The sequence below is a fragment of the Podarcis tiliguerta genome (genome assembly GCF_965153285.1).
Source record: "Podarcis tiliguerta genome assembly, chromosome: 3".
NCBI classification, from domain to species: Eukaryota; Metazoa; Chordata; class Lepidosauria; order Squamata; family Lacertidae; genus Podarcis; species Podarcis tiliguerta.
Window position 1 is genome coordinate 73,612,012 of NC_139536.1, and position 15,895 is coordinate 73,627,906.

Sequence of the window (15,895 nt, forward strand, 5' to 3'; positions counted from 1 at the left end):
TAGCGGAGAGCTGCACGAAGCCTGGAGAGCGAGAGGGGTCGGTGCGCACCGACCCCCCTCGCTCTCCAGGCTTCAGCGAAAGCCTGCATTTGCCCCATAGGACGCACACACATTTTCCCTTCATTTTTGGAGGGGAAAAAGTGCACCCTATAGGGCAAAAAATATGGCAAGTTCTTAACCCGAGGTACCGCTGTACCTATATTTTATAACCCTTTAATTCCAACCTGTTCCTTTCACCTACTTTTACAGTCTTCAATAACTGAGTATAGGCCTGGGATGAACAGACCAGAAGACTTGCATTAGTTTATTAAAACTTATTCAATATAGATCTACATTGAGGTAGGTTATTTAAGTAAACAAGTGTTGTTAAATACGCGGTTACTTTTAGTGACCTTACAAATTGTTGCTGTAAAGTTGTTATTGTTGCTCAATATTCCCTTGTTCTCATCACTGTGCAAAACCAATAGCCAGTTCTCCCTTTCTCCTTCCCTGGTTAACTCATGGGCTTCAGTTGCAAGTCTTCTCTGTGGTCAGGGTCTCACTGAAAATATATACAGGATTGTAAAATAGCCTCTTAGCTGTTACTCATACTAGACTCAACCTTTTGCAACTATGGCTGCCTCTCCAATAGATTTGCTGCAGCTCTCATCTCAAGTCTTCCTTCTGGTCAGCTACTCAATGGCCAGGGCTCATGCACAATGATGTCAGCTACCTCCTGAAGTATTCCTGCAGCTGAGTGTCAGCTGCTGTCACTTTGACCAGTAATTATTCTGGAGAACTGAAACTGGAATGCCCTCACACTGCCTTCTCTCTCTGTCTGCCTTTAGCGATTCTCTGCTAACCTTCTGCCTCTTTCTAGTCTCTTCACTCTCTGAGCAACTGTTCTCTCATGATTGGCTCCATACAGGGCAGTCTTTCCTTTCCCTGCTTCTGTTCCCTTCCTCCACTCCAGTCAGAATCCTCTGAGCAATCTTCAGAGTTCTCTCTGCACTTCTGAATCCTCATTAGCCTATAAATGTGAGGACGAATGATCTTTGAATAGATTGTCTGCTAAAGAACCTATGACAATTTGACCCTTTTCAATTCTCCTGACCCATATAACAACAAGATTCTTTTGTTAACTGAAGCCTTGCAAGTATGTAACAAAAAACACAATATTTTGAAACTGTTATTGGCCTAACCATTTCTTAGACTGCCTGCTGAACCCAAACACTTTGTGTTTTTCCTGGCTCTCTGGACAGGAGCAGGAGGCCAGATTCTTTCCTCTCCTCTCATTCTGCCCCAATTGACGCAGTGGACAATTTTCATCCAAACAGTATGCATATCACAACAATATTATTGTATTTGGACTTTACCTTAACTGTGAAGTTTCTTCACAGAGCTACTGTTAGGTTGACTTCGGTAAAGTATATGAAATCCTGTAAGAGATTAGGAGAAGCACAGTAATAAATACTGTTGTTGTCATAGGAATAGCACATTTTGAGTTGTGTGGGACAAAGGCTCATAGTAAGAGTTTTATTCTATCAATCTCTTCATACAGGGTTTCTCATAGCAACTGAAGCCCCCTATAACCAGAATTCCTTTTGGGTTATTTATTTATCCACAAGTTTTATGTGTATCCCATCTCATTAAGATCCATGAGATTATAGAATGTGGAAATCTGATTAGCACCATTGAGGGAAACAATCTATGAAAACAAAGGATTTGCTGATCTGCAAGTTTTAGTTTTCATGAATTATCAAGCTTTTTGTATCATTTTAATGCATGTGGCAGATGTCCAACCAAAGTGGGTGGGTGTTGTACATAATATTCAGGGCTCCATGTGTTTTATTTATTTTAAAATTCAAAATAGCCACATACAGGAACTTTGCCTGTATGCATTTTACTTACTAAGTACACTTGCATATACCTGAATAACTTCTGTTCACTTGTAGGATAGGCAAAGAGCTGTGCAAGACACTGGAGCCACATTATCTTGGCCACTACTTCCCCTGCCCTCTGCCAGTGTCTTAAGTAGCCCTGCCATGTGGCAGACTTGGGGCAGCATTGAAGAAAATAGTTCCATTAGCACAAGCATTTCCATTTGCTGAATGGAACTTTTTCTTCTTGTGTTCTGCCCTTTTGCTCTGGTTCCTCTCCCAACCCTTTGGAACACATTTGTGTGGGCACGCAGGGCAATGAGAGGGAGGGGAAGATCAATTGCACAAATGGAAATCCTTATGTTGACAGAAATACTTTTCTGGACACTGCTTTCAGGGAGTGGACCTCATGCACCATTAAGCCTGAGGGCTGCATGAGTGGGTGGACATGTGCATTGCACACCTGTTTCCTAGAGCGGTTGTTCTAAGGTGGCACCATATTGGACAAGGTGGCGCCACCCTAAAGCAATCAGTCTAGGAATCCTTCCTGATGATCCTGGGACTATGATAGGGGATGAAGGCAAAGATGGAGGCAATAGATCATTTACTGAAGAGCCAGAATGGTGTAGTGCTGAGATTGTCAGACTAGGACCAGGGAAACCCACGTTCGAATCCTTACTCAGCTATAAAGTTTACTAGAAGATACTGTGCCAGTCGCTATCTCTCAGCTGCTAGACTGTTTCATTGGGTGTTGTGAGAGTAAAATTGGTTGAGGAAGAACCATGTATGCCACCCTTAACTAAGAAATACCTTTGTAAATATTTGCACCCCAGGTTTCTTGGACTTTTAACCAAATCTGTTTCAGCAATCTTGGTGGATTGAACCTTGCTTTTAAAATCGAAGTAAACTGATCTTCTCATGTTGTTAACTTCCTTGGTCAATACTAAATGTCCTGCTTGCTGACATTGGGATTTCAGAATATACCCAAGCCTGGTTATATTTATTCTGAAATGGTTCCTCACAGGCATAGAAAAAAATAAGTTGATCCTTGGATTGACTTGACTGAGTTTATTTGAAATAATGATGGTGGGGTGGAGAGAAAGAGTATTTATCTCACCATGAGGACTATAAGCTTGCTTCAAAAGAAAAAAAAAGGCACTTCTCAACATTCTAACTCCAAAGGCTTTTGCCAAGTACTTTGGGTCCATGACTATATGGTATCTTCTCCTTCAACATGCTACAAGTACCATGCTAATTTTAGTATAGCATAATGTCCTGATGATTTTAAAGTAATACTCAGCAGCTTTAGATATGAATTAATAATAAATCAAGGGTTATGTTTGCTATCAAGGCAGTTTCGGGACAAGATGGCATCCCTACATGTAACGCTTTCATCATAACTATGAATATGGTCATTTGTGTGTATATGAATTTAACTGTGGAAGGTTTTAGATATTTTGAATATTGAATCATCTTGACTTGGCTTATTTTGCCCTTGCAGTCCAAAGTGCTTCTTAGTGACTTAAAGCTTAACAAATACAAAATGGTGGCAGCCTATTGAATGACATAAGGAAAGTTTGCCTCAGCAGTTGCATTGTGCTTTGCAAGTTTGACATATTGATGCTGTATGACGCATGATGGATTCTGTTTTGTAAAACTTACTCGCTTGTTTTGCTTATAGGAAAGAGCAAGAGGTTGATTCAAAAGATGCTATTATACTGCATCAGTTTTCAAGGCCAAACAATGGTATTCCGAGTTTATCTCCTTTCTGTTTGAAAATGGAGACTTACTTAAGGATGGCTGATTTGCCCTACCAGGTAAACTTGTGCATGTTATGTTACTTTGGCTACTTACAGGCGCATGATGCCACCTATTTTAGGACTATATGCCTCGCCTAGAGGATAGGTGTATTGGTCTGTTCTAATGAGAAAAGAGTCCCGTGGTACAGTCATTGCAGAACAGTACCACCTCATGATGGAGGGACGCGGGTGGTGCTGTGGGTTAAACCACAGAGCCTAGGACTTGCTGATCAGAAGGTTGGCGGTTCGAATTCCCGCAACGGGGTGAGCTCCCTTTCCTTGGTCCCAGCTCCTGCCAACCTAGCAGTTCAAAAGCACATCAAAGTGCAAGTAGATAAATAGGTACCGCTCCAGTGGGAAGGTAAATGGCGTTTCCGTGCGCTGCTCTGGTTAGCCAGAAGTGGTTGAGTCATGCTGGCCACATGACCCGGAAGCTGTCTGCGGACAAACGCCGGCTCCCTCGGCCTATAGAGCGAGATGAGCGCTGCAACCCCAGAGTCGGTCACGACTGTACCTAATGGTCAGGGGTCCCTTTACCTTTTACCATCTCATGATGCAAGTTTTTAGGCAGCTTGTTGGAAAACTCTCCCATATTGCACTCTTGGTGGAAAGCTTAAACATGGGAACACATAATTCTTTACATGTAAGCTTTGACATGTGTGTAGTAGACAGGTTTCTGGGTGGGACTGCTTTCAAAAAATGATCCTTGTATATAAATGATGTAGTACAGTCATGCCAGAGTTCTGTACCATGTGATTGCCTGCTTCTTTAATCAATTATTATTAGGGTTGCCTTCTGATTAAGGTGACATTTACTTGATTGAACATGTTAATTTTAATAGATAGATAAATAAATATATTAGGTGTGTCCATAAAAATAACAATTCTGATTTAAAAAAAAAATAGCTTAACACCGAATTTCAGTCTATCTCTACCATTTACACACACACACACACACACACACACACACACTTTTTGTGTTTTTCTGACTCTTCATGGTTCTTGCTGCTTGCAAAATTCACAGAGATGAAGACTCAGCTACCCCTTGCTAAGAAAGTAACAGCCATAGGAGTGTAAGGCTGCATAGATATCTCACACATTCCTTACCTTATCCAGTGAGCAACCCAAAGTCCAAGAGAGCAGTATGCATCTGGATTGAATTTTCATGAAGACAAGTGGAACAGACCAGGGGGACCAGGTCAGAAGAGCATTTCTAGAGTAGAATATTCCTTTTTAGGAAGCAGATGAACATACGAACAAGTCAGACCATTAGTTCATCTAGCCCAATATTGTGGCAGGCAGTGGCTTTCCAGAATTTCAGCCAGGAGATTCTTCCCAGCCATAGCTGGGGACTGAACTTGGGACATTTTACATGCACAGCATATTCTCTACCACTGAACTACTACCCCTAAGTTTGCTTTAAAACATGCAGAATCGCAGTGGGATCTGCCACATAATTTTGCTTTGTGGAGTGCTCCTGTTTAATCTTGTGGTGCCCGTGAGCCATTCCCTTCTGCCTCTGTCAAAGACACCCAGCATTTCATGGTCATTGAGAATGCTCTTTTCAGGGTGTCGGGTGTATCCCCATTCTTTAGTTCCCCCCACCTTCTGAAAACCGGGAAGTGGGGGATGTTTCCCCTGAGCCTGCTGCTACTTCCCCCTTGTAAACGGGTGATGCGATTTTGGCTACGTAAGCACTGTCACTTGCCTCTGTACACTGGAAATAGAGGGAGTTGTTCAGGTTTGCTTAGGGACTGCCTTAACACCTGCCTGGTGGTGTTAATACATTTTGTACCTGACATTTGCAATTCCATGTGGAAGGGAAAGCAACTGCTGTTAAAAAACAATTATTTCTTGGGTATATCCTGATTATACTGAAGTTTGTCTTGTCACACCCCTCGCTATTTTTGTCAAGGAACAGATTCAGGCAGAAGCTTTTATTATTGTTGTACTTTTAGTAGATTGGGAGCCGACTGTTGTCTTAACTCGGTGAGGTCCATCCATGTGCAGAAGAGGTTCCCTCTCTTGCACGGCCTGCTGGAACCTGCCCGCCCAATGGTGCCATTCACATGTGCCAGGCTTGTGTCATTCCCACTGCTACACGTGACAAGAACATAGAAACCATATTGTTTTGGCATATTGGCAAAGGGTTGTAACAAACGACTGCTATTATTAGCCATGTGAATTTTACAGCCCATTTTGAACTGGATTCCCCACCCCCAAACTTATTTATTTTTTTCTGCCACCCTCCACAGATTTGATGTCTTTTAGCAGGTTTATTTGACTTTATTTCCCATGTAACTAAAAGTAGAATTGTTATATTTGATTAGGGGATCAATAAAACACTTCATATGGTTTAAATGTTAATTTGTTAAAAATAATTCCCATGTAAAGGTGGGGTTTTTTTTTTTTTTGAGTACTTGTAAATATGTGATAGTGAGAGGAAGAGGAGAAACATGTAGAGTTGCTGGAAGGGAAGGTGAGATATAATATAATGACTCGGTTGCACACTCTTTGCTTATGTTGTTTAGATATTAAGGGGGTGGGAGAAATGAAGGCAATCAAAGTATAGCAGGACTGAAGAACTGTTCTCATGAATGTGCTTTCTAGGATTAGACTCATGAGAAGAAGTTAATTGCAGCTTTGATTTTAGATTTGACTGGTTTTGTCTCCATTCCAATTGCTCAATTTGACTAGCATTACGTTGGTTCATTATGTTACTAATTAAATTTGTGAAGCAATGGATTTCTAAAAAGTAGAGAATGATTTAAATAAAAATGTAGCAGCAGAGAGGTTTTTTGTTTTGTTTTAAAAAACATAATTTGAAAAAATAATCCATCTTGGAAAATTCCCACCAAACATTTTTCATTTTTTCTACCCAACATCACTGGGTGTTATGCTTGCCTATCATCTATCTATCTATCTATCTATCTATCTATCTATCTATCATGTCATCACCATTATTAACTACTTGATGGGCTCTGTATGTTGCCTGCCTTTCTTGTTCTTCCTTTGCTGTTTCACCTGCCTTTAACCCCCTGCCACCTTCTTGTAGTGAGCCATATTCTAATGGGAATGGGAAGGCAGGTGTTTGACATGCAGAAAGAATTGGTTACCCATATTGGAACACTTGAAAGAATAAGGGCTAGATATGGGTTGCAATTGAATCCTTCCCCCCTCAGTCTAGCCATCTGTCTTTATTGGACTTGCCAAGGGATTAAAGTTGGTGGTAGAGTTTCACATGCACCCACACCGAGTCTGAAAAATCCAGCTGAGGGTTATCTCGCTTTTTGCAATTTTGCCTGTTACCTAGTTTTGGTCTAGAAATGTCCAAAAATATAGGCTGGTTCAGGAGATGGGCATGCATACCTACACAGGTCTAGTGAGCGCATTACAGTTTGGAATAGAGAGGTGCCAAATTTACCTTTAAAGCATATTTCTGACTCTAGAAATAAGGCATCTGTGATTTCTTCTGCCCAGTCACACATCCCTGTCTGCTCTTGTTGTCCTTCTCTGTTGCTCAGCTCAAGCTACACTTGAGAGTCCCCCTGCAGCAAATTTTCCTGCGGGCAGAGAATGAAAGCATAAAAGGTAGATAAAACACCTCACCATTCATTTGGGAGCAGACATAATGCTTGGTTGTGACCAGTTGGTTTGTTGTTGACTTAGCAATAGAGTCTGAATTACTGATTTGTGATTGTTGTGTTATTATTATTATTATTATTTAAATGTGTGTTTGATTTCTCCCCTGTTTTTGTTTTGGTACTTCTTTTCTTAGAACTACTTTGATGGAAAACTTTCCCCTCAAGGGAAAATGCCGTGGATTGAATACAATTGCAAAAAAGTGTCCGGCACAGAATTCATTATTGATTTTCTGGAAGAGAAGCTTGGAGTCAATTTAAACAAACATCTTGGCCCACATGAAAGAGCTGTTTCTAGAGCTGTTACAAAAATGGTGGAGGAGCACTTTTACTGGTAAGTTGCCATGGATATTAGATGCTCTCTGATGATTTCAGATGTGGTAGCACACTTGTTAGACCCAATTCTCCTTTCTTCTAGTTATATTAGCAGTGTTTTTCTGCTTACTCACGCCACCCGAAAAGATTCCATTCACCCCAAAAGACAAGAGGGCACAGATTTGCATAAACTTTGCACATCAGGGGTGCCAACCTGAATAAAACATTTGGGATGGGGCAGGTAAGTCCTGCCCCACATAATTGATCACAAGATGTGGTGCACACACCATTTGAATGGCAATGCTCATCAACTTTGAAGGAGCCTGGCAATATCTATGTCTGCATAGAAATATAGGGCTGCAGCCTCTGTTCATCTCTCTTTAATTTTGATGGCAAGCCTGCCCTTTCCCAAGGGCTACAGCAGTTGCCCAAAGTGGTTTTCTGGTCTCCTAAGGCTTTCAGTCTAATCAATCAGCTATAAGGCAACAAGTAGGAAGGAACAAAATGAAGGGATTATCCAAAATTGAAATACAGATAATAAAGGTGCCTGAAAATACACAGTCACATCTACTTCCATTTCCTTGCACCTAGGCTTATTCTCTTGTTGTTGACTCATCAAGTCAACAAATGCCTCCCATGCACCCCAGGGAGAACAACACTGACTTGGAGGATTTATGATAATGGAAAAAGCACAGTTAGAATGCCATAGAGAGATTTCATGTTCTTAGACATTCAATGTTTGCTTCCATAATAAGTCAGTAAAAGCCAGCTGCTTCACCTCCCTAATCAAAGGCAGGATTCTTCACGCAGCAGCCTGTTTTAAGCCATTTTCTGAATTAACTTATGCTACCCCATATTATATTTTACATTCGATTCATGTTATTCAACTTGTCCACTTCAGTCCATTTAGTTTAGAATTGTACCATCTAGATATGCCCGCAAAGCCTCCCGAATTTCAAGAAATTTCCCCAAAGATTCTGTATGGTTTTGGGCCATTTCAAAACAGCTGACACCATACAATAGCAATGTGCTTGGAGATGCAAGGAGCATGTGCTGAAGGTAAACAGTGCATTTCTGAAGTCAAATGGGTTCTGGCCCTGTACGCTGCCTGGAGGGGATTGCAGTCCCTATAGATTGTAGTCCAAGGTGCTTTGAGCTCCTTCATAGTTGCCACTGTCATCATCAGCATCAATGCCTGCTTACCCCATATACTCATTGTATACAAGGAAGAATTCCTGATGGAATGTTGCCTGTCGAGAAAGAAAGGTCCAAGAGCTCCCTCTAAAATAGGCACCCATTGTTATCTGTTACTAGGAATATTGGAAGCAGCCTTATACTGAATCAGATCATTCGTCAGACCAATTTTGTCTACACCGACTGGCAACAGTTACCCAGGGTTTCAGACAGGGGGCATTCCCAGACCTGTCTGGAGATGCTGGGGAATTGAAATGATTAAAATTATACTTGGTTTTTCCTTCTCAGCAATAAAGGTGCAGGACAGAGGAGATGAAGCTGGGAGAGTTCCTCCCTTCCATTACATTCCTCTTCAACCACTGCTTTGTTATTTCCTTTAAAGTACTGCTATTGATGTCATCTCTCTCTTGTTCCATTTCAGCAAGTAGTTTAGCTTGATAAATAATTAAGGGTTGGATCCACAAAAGACTTTTGCTGTGCTGGCGTGACTCTCTTTTTTCCTCCTCCTCCTCCTCCTCCTCCTCCTCCTCCTCCTCCTCTCCAACCCTCCCCAACTCAGCTTCTGGCAACCCAGAATGCTTCCCAACGCACATTTGCCCTGATTTCTTTGCAGGGAGATTAGACTGTGTTGGCTATTGAATGAGCATGCATTCTGTTTTGATTATGGGGAGGTTAGATGATGTTGTGTCATCCCACGCTTAAAACAAGCAAACAAATATTTTTGGAAGCTTTTTCATATTTCAGCATGTATACATACACATTGACTGCAGAATAGCTTGCGATATTATAAAAGTATATCCAAAACTAAATACTAAACAAAAGAACCCAAACAAGCAGGGAGGGGAGAGAAATAAATATAAAAAACATGTCATCCTTGAACAATGCATCTTGATCTATAGAAGGCATAAAAAACCAGTAGTGTATGCTGAACATTTCAGATTTGCATTCAGGGAGATTAGGCAACATTGGCAACTGAAAGCAAGTGTTATCCCATCGTCCTATTGTGTTCCTCATTTCAAAAAAGTTTAATCTTTTTGGGAAGCTAGTTGTTGCACCAACAACCTCCTAATCAACTGTCATTGTGCAACCTGAATTTGCCCCTAGGTGACTGAATATCCCCCCTCCGAAGTAGTGACAATCTGGAAGCACTCCTGGTCACAGAACACCTGGTGTGGGAGCTGAGAGGCACTAGCAGTGATTTCAGGACTGCTATCTGGGGCTCCGAAGAAGATGCCCAGGCATGGCTCTCTTACATATGTTGCAGATGGGTACTCATACAAGACCTTTGTATATAAGACCTAAAATGGCATTTGTTTTGCTCATTCTGTGTGTATCTGTTTTTTAAAAAAAGAATATGGATAATGACAACAACAACAACAGCCCATCTGGCTGGGTTTTCGCAGCCACTCTGGGCAGCTTGCAGCATATCTAAAAACATAATAAAAACATAAAGCATTAAATAATAATAATAATAATAATAATAATAATAATAATAATATTTATACCCCACCCATCTAGCTTGGTTTCCCCAGCCACTCTGGATGGCTCCTAACAGAACACTAAAAACAGAATAAAACTTCAAATATTAAAAACCTCTCAATACAGGGCTACCTTCAGATGTCTTCTAAATGTTGTGTAATTCTCCTTGGCAATTTCTTCTCCTTGATCAATTTCTGCATAGTGTTGAATGATTTCTGTCAATGTTACTGGGGAGCCCCTGGCAGTTCTGACTGTTTTCTGTGAGCTTTATAGGCAATTGGAACTTCCCAAAGCCAGTTGGCTGAAGTGAGAACTGTGTGCTAAAAGCACCTTGCTGGCACACTTGACATATTTTCAGGGTAGGGGACCAGATTTGTTTGTGTGATCTAACTGGAAAGCTTCCTTTCCACCCCACAGTGAGGTCACCTGAGGCCACCCTCTGTCATTTTAGGGAAAGCTTCACCAATCTGGTGCCTTCCAGATGTTTTGGATGACAACTCCCATCAGTCCCAGTCAGTGTGGTCTTTGCATGCAGAAGCTCCCAGGTTTTGTCCCCAGTGTCTCCAGGTAGGGCTGGGAGAAACAACTGCCTGAAATCCTGGGCAACTGCTGATGGCCGTTGTAAGACAGTACTGAGCTAAATGCTCTGGCTCAGTTTAAGGCAGCTTCCTGTGCTCTTACGCTGGTGGGGCTTGTGGTCCAAAATATCTGGAGGGCATTTGGTTGGTAAAAGCTGCATTAGGGTAATGGTGAAGCTCAACTTTGTTCAAAAGCCAGCATGAGGAGGCAAAGGAAGAGAGCCGGTAGACAGGCTCTGTAGGGTAAACGACCTGAATTGACACCACTTAGAAAGTATTTCTGGGTTTATAAATATTTCATTCTGAACCTTGCTGAAAAACTACTGCGCCTAGCTTTGAGAGCATTGTTGATCTCCTTTAAAGTTGTGATTTGCTCTGCTACCCGGAATAGTCCTGAGAAAGAGGCGAGGGCTGGGGCTAGGTGGGTGGGTATGGGACACGCAAGCGCAAAGTCTGTCTTGGTAGCTTCCTTGCATGTTTAGCTTTTGGAAGTCTCTGTTAATGTACTGTGTTGACAAGTGCATCTCTGGTTCCAGCTGCATGCAGTCCTCTTGAAAGGGGAATATTCAAGTGTCGCTGAGAGAAGTAATTAACAGTCCCATTAAACGTGGCTTTCACACTCAAACAAGCATTGCTATAGAACATTATTATTAATCCACAAGGCAGTCCTTTGTTTCAAAAATGTCTGCAGTCACTACTTTGTAATTACTGGCATCATCATCGCCTAGGCTGAAGGGTTAGATGGGACTAAAATGCCACCTGGTGCAACTTGCTGCTGGGAGGTAGGGCCACTCATACACCAACCCACAAAACGGTCTTTCCAAATCACAGTATGCCACTGCAGAGAGAAGGTACATTGCAAATAGCTCCAGAGGCCTCAGAAGAGTAAGCCATGTACGGAAAAGCAAAAGCACCTGAGATACTAGCCTGTGAGAGCACTAGCCAATTCCTCATACCTAAACTTTAGAAAAACTTGATTCTTTCAAGATAATTATGGGCATTTTGTGGAAAGGAAGGTGTAAAAATGTTTTAAATACAGTATTACTGAGGTGGAAGCCCGTGTGTGTGTGATTATTACTACTAATAATCTACTACTTTTAAAAAGTAGTAGATTATTATTAGTAGTAAATTTTTTAAAAATAAGAGTTTGAAAGAAGTTTGATAATTATACTGTCATCCTTCTCTTCATAGTAGATCTAGCTGGGTGGTGAAATGGTGCTCCCCCTCACCCCGAAGCAGCGTTTCTCTGTTTCAGTGTAGCACAAAAGAAGTTTGGGGAATCTACTGCCTCAATGAAGTCTGTTCTTCCTATAATCTGTGTTTATCAGCTTCCGTTTGGGTTTGGTCGAGAGAAGTGTGTTTATGTTCCTCACAGCTATAAACGTTTTTTCCCCCCTCACCACATTCTAGGACCTTAGCATATTGCCAGTGGGTGGACAATCTCCATGAGACTCAGAAGATGCTTTCCTTTACTGGTCCTTTTAGTGACCTGCTGAAGTGGATTCTCTGCCATATAACGAAAGGAATAGTGAGGCGGGAAATGTATGGCCATGGCATCGGCCGCTTCTCTGAGGAAGAGATCTACAAGCTGATGGAGAAAGACATGCGCTCTCTGGCGGGTCTTCTGGGTAATGTACAGTGCCTTTCATTACATTACATTATATTGAAAATGCATTATCACTTGTTTTGATAGACTATTCCAACCACTTTCATCTTATGCATAGTTTAGGTATATGCCTCATGAATGTGTTAAATTATCTCCCCCACAATCCAAATTGCACACGCTTCAGAAATTCAGCCACCGTGAGATGCTTTCATATGCCAACATACATTTTATTTAGTTGCGTTGATTTTAGAGATTAATTTCTCATTATTCACAGTCTTGGCTATTCAACTCTGATTCTGCGTAAGAGTAATTTTGTGTTGAAAGGAAACCTGCAGAGCTGGTGTCATTGAAGACTTGGCTCAGCATTCTAGGATTCAGACATGTTTTCGGGAATGCACCATGATTCATTCAAATTCTCTACAATAATTAAATATACCGGCACCTAAAATTACTGCACACATTTCCACTCCACAGTAATGCACACATAGAGTTCCCTTGCGAATGAGCATCCTCATTTGCCTATGCAATGATGACTCTGATTCAGGGGGTATGGAACCTTTGTCGGCCCCAACATCACAATTCTCTGGGGCAACCTTTTGGAGGCCAGATGCCTATGGCATGAAGGCCAGGCAGAGGTGTAGTGTGTGTGTGTGTGGGGGGGGGGGGGCTGGTGCCCCGGGCACACAATAGGGGGGGCACAAACCAGGTGCACTTACAAAGATTCCTGTTGTGCCCTGCCAGTGGTGGGGGCTGGAGAGCACGAAGGGTGAAGATAACCCTCCATGTGTCTCATCCAGCACCCAAGCGCTTGCCTGTTGATGGTAGGGGCTGGGGGGTGCCTGCCTGGTGGGGTCCAAGGTGAGGGCTGAACAAGCACACTCTGCATCTGCCCTGGGCACTGGCGAGAAGCCCCACACCCCTGGGGCCAGAGGCAAGAAGTGGAGAGAGCAATGGGTCTTGCCTTTGTGTAATAGGCTGACTCTTGCCTTTGTGTAATAGGCTGCTTGTGTAGTAGCTGAGGCCCCCCACCCCTGTGCTAAATGAGCACTGTGGGCTTATCTTATTCTTTGGGGGAAATTGTCTATCACTGCTAACACACAAAACTCCTTGGTCATATTGCAGTAGCCCTCAAATGCAGGCTTATATACAGTATGAACTCTAACACACTCTTCCTTTTGATGCATTAATTGGCTGAAATACCCCTGCAGTGACATGGCAATGCCATTCTACAATCATTGAAATTTGTGCCTGGTGATTTGTGATTTAAAAGCTCAACTGCTGAGCTTAATGCTTTGAAGATAATAGCAGGATGTCACCAGTATGTGAGTTGGGAGGGGAGAAATAAATAAATACCCACAGGCTTAAAAAAAGAAAGAAATGCTTTTGGCTTTGTTTTGTAGGTGACAAGAAGTACATCATGGGGCCCAAACTTTCCACTTTAGATGCTACAGTCTTTGGACATCTAGCACAGGCAATGTGGACGCTGCCAGGAACTAGGCCGGAGAGACTAATTAAAGGTAGGGGCTTCTTTAATTCCTGCATTATGGATTTGAAGGCATTGTCTGATAGTGAATGGAAAGGACCTGTTTGCAATCTGATCCAAGGCCTATTCATGCAATTCAGGAATTTGCAACTGCCCCATATGAGGATCAAACTTGCAACCTTGCCATTAGCAACATGCTCTAACCAACTGAGCTATCCAAGCTAAGTGACTGCCGTTAGCTCACCCTTCAGATTTTTGACCAAGACAGGGAAGTCAGAAGGTAGAGCTGGGATGGTGAACACTGTCAGGAAGGTGGAGCCAGGAGGCATAGTGCTTTGCTGAAGGGGCTAAGTGTGCATGGGACTTCTGACTTCAGGCAAAACCTATGGTCTAAGATCAGAGTTTTAAATGTCAAACTAATATATATCACCCTCTCCAAAACATCTGGATGATGAATGGCAACATAAAAAGCAAACAAACTATAAAGACAATAGAGAACAATTTGTAAATGTCAGGCTAAAATTTCCTTGAGTAAACAACTGCATAGGTCTGTAGGCCATAAAATGATCTTCAAGTGATGTCTGAAAGTAAAAAGCAAGGATACCTGCCAAATCTCTGGTAGAAGAGCATCAGACTGGTGATATTAAATGCCTGACTTCTGATTGAGGCCAGCTGTGTCTCTGCTGTTCGATCCTATCATCTTGATTTAAGTTTCAGTTCATTACCTCTCATCCAGTCCATGACTGCATCTAGGCAGGCACAAGTTTAGCCATGCGCAACCTCTCCTGATTCAGATGCTACAGTGAAATAGACCTGGGCATCCTCAGTGTGCTGGTGACACCTTGCTCTAGGTCTCCCCATGACTGCCTCCAGTGGCTTCATATAGATATTAAATAGCAGTGTGTACCCTTTCGTACCCCACAGATTAGCTGCCGGAGGGCTGAGGTATAGTCTACCAGGTTAAGAATGGACCTCCAGAATGAATTAAGTTCTTAACCCGAGGTACCACTGTAGTTGTTTATTTCTTTGACATCTGATGGGAGGGCATTCCACAGGGCAGGCGCCACAACTGAGAAGGCCCTCTGCCTGGTTCCCTGTAACTTGACTTCTCACAATGAGGGAACCGTTATGAACTTATACGTTATGTTTATGTATGTGAAAAATATTGTTCTACAGAATATTTTCTTGTAGAATCCTGATGAAGAAAGGCAAGTCTCTCTCAGACAACCCTGCCACCTGGTGGTACAAGGTTGCACATTACCTATGTCTATTAGAGTTCTAAAAACAGGCTATAGGGGAAAGCATTCATCCACTGCTGTTTGTTAGGCTTCATTTTGTCCCATGTTGTCCTCAGAACATATATCATTTTTGTCTTCTAGATAATGGCTGCTGTTACATATAACAGTGAACAAGTCAATAAAATGTGTTCTAAAGTATGAACAAATAGGAATGGTACTTTGAGATGTAGCCACAAGATTGTGAAGCAAATTGGTTGTATATGAAAAATACCCTTCTTCTAAAAGAAATCAGCAAGTTATCATATGGAGATGCCTTATAGAATCATAGAGATGGAAAGGACCACAAGGGTCCCTTTTAAAATTAAACAATATTTAAAAATATATATATTTACATTTTTAGTGGTCCTTATTTTTAACTGTAAACTGCCTTGAGTCCTGTCAGGAAAACAAGAACAACATGATGTATAAATAAATATATAACAACAAGGTCAGGGAACTGCCATCGGCTCAGAGGTGAGAAATAGAAGGAAAGCAGTTTCTCTTCCGAGGAGGAGGAAAGCCGCACCTCCAGTGGGGAAGAGGATGCTAGTGGGAGCCTTAACACCACTCCTGAGCAAGCCGGAGAGGGGGGAAACACGCCCTTGCCATCGCCCATCCTGCGCAGTAGTCTGAGGTGCAGAGAGGGGCGGAGACGGTTGGGGGTA

The 15,895-nt window shown here is 42.2% G+C and overlaps 1 protein-coding gene across 3 annotated transcripts in view; it reads left to right on the plus strand.

Annotated features, from left to right (window-relative positions):
- Window positions 1-15,895, plus strand: part of FAXC (failed axon connections homolog, metaxin like GST domain containing) — a 30,016-nt gene that overhangs the window by 5,043 nt on the left and 9,078 nt on the right. For all 3 annotated transcript variants that reach the window (XM_083433537.1, XM_083433539.1, XM_083433538.1), the window contains 4 exons: window positions 3,541-3,676; window positions 7,436-7,632; window positions 12,275-12,492; window positions 13,871-13,987. In XM_083433537.1, the coding sequence (XP_083289663.1) occupies window positions 3,541-3,676; window positions 7,436-7,632; window positions 12,275-12,492; window positions 13,871-13,987 (668 nt within the window). The remainder of the gene's footprint in view (window positions 1-3,540; window positions 3,677-7,435; window positions 7,633-12,274; window positions 12,493-13,870; window positions 13,988-15,895) is intronic.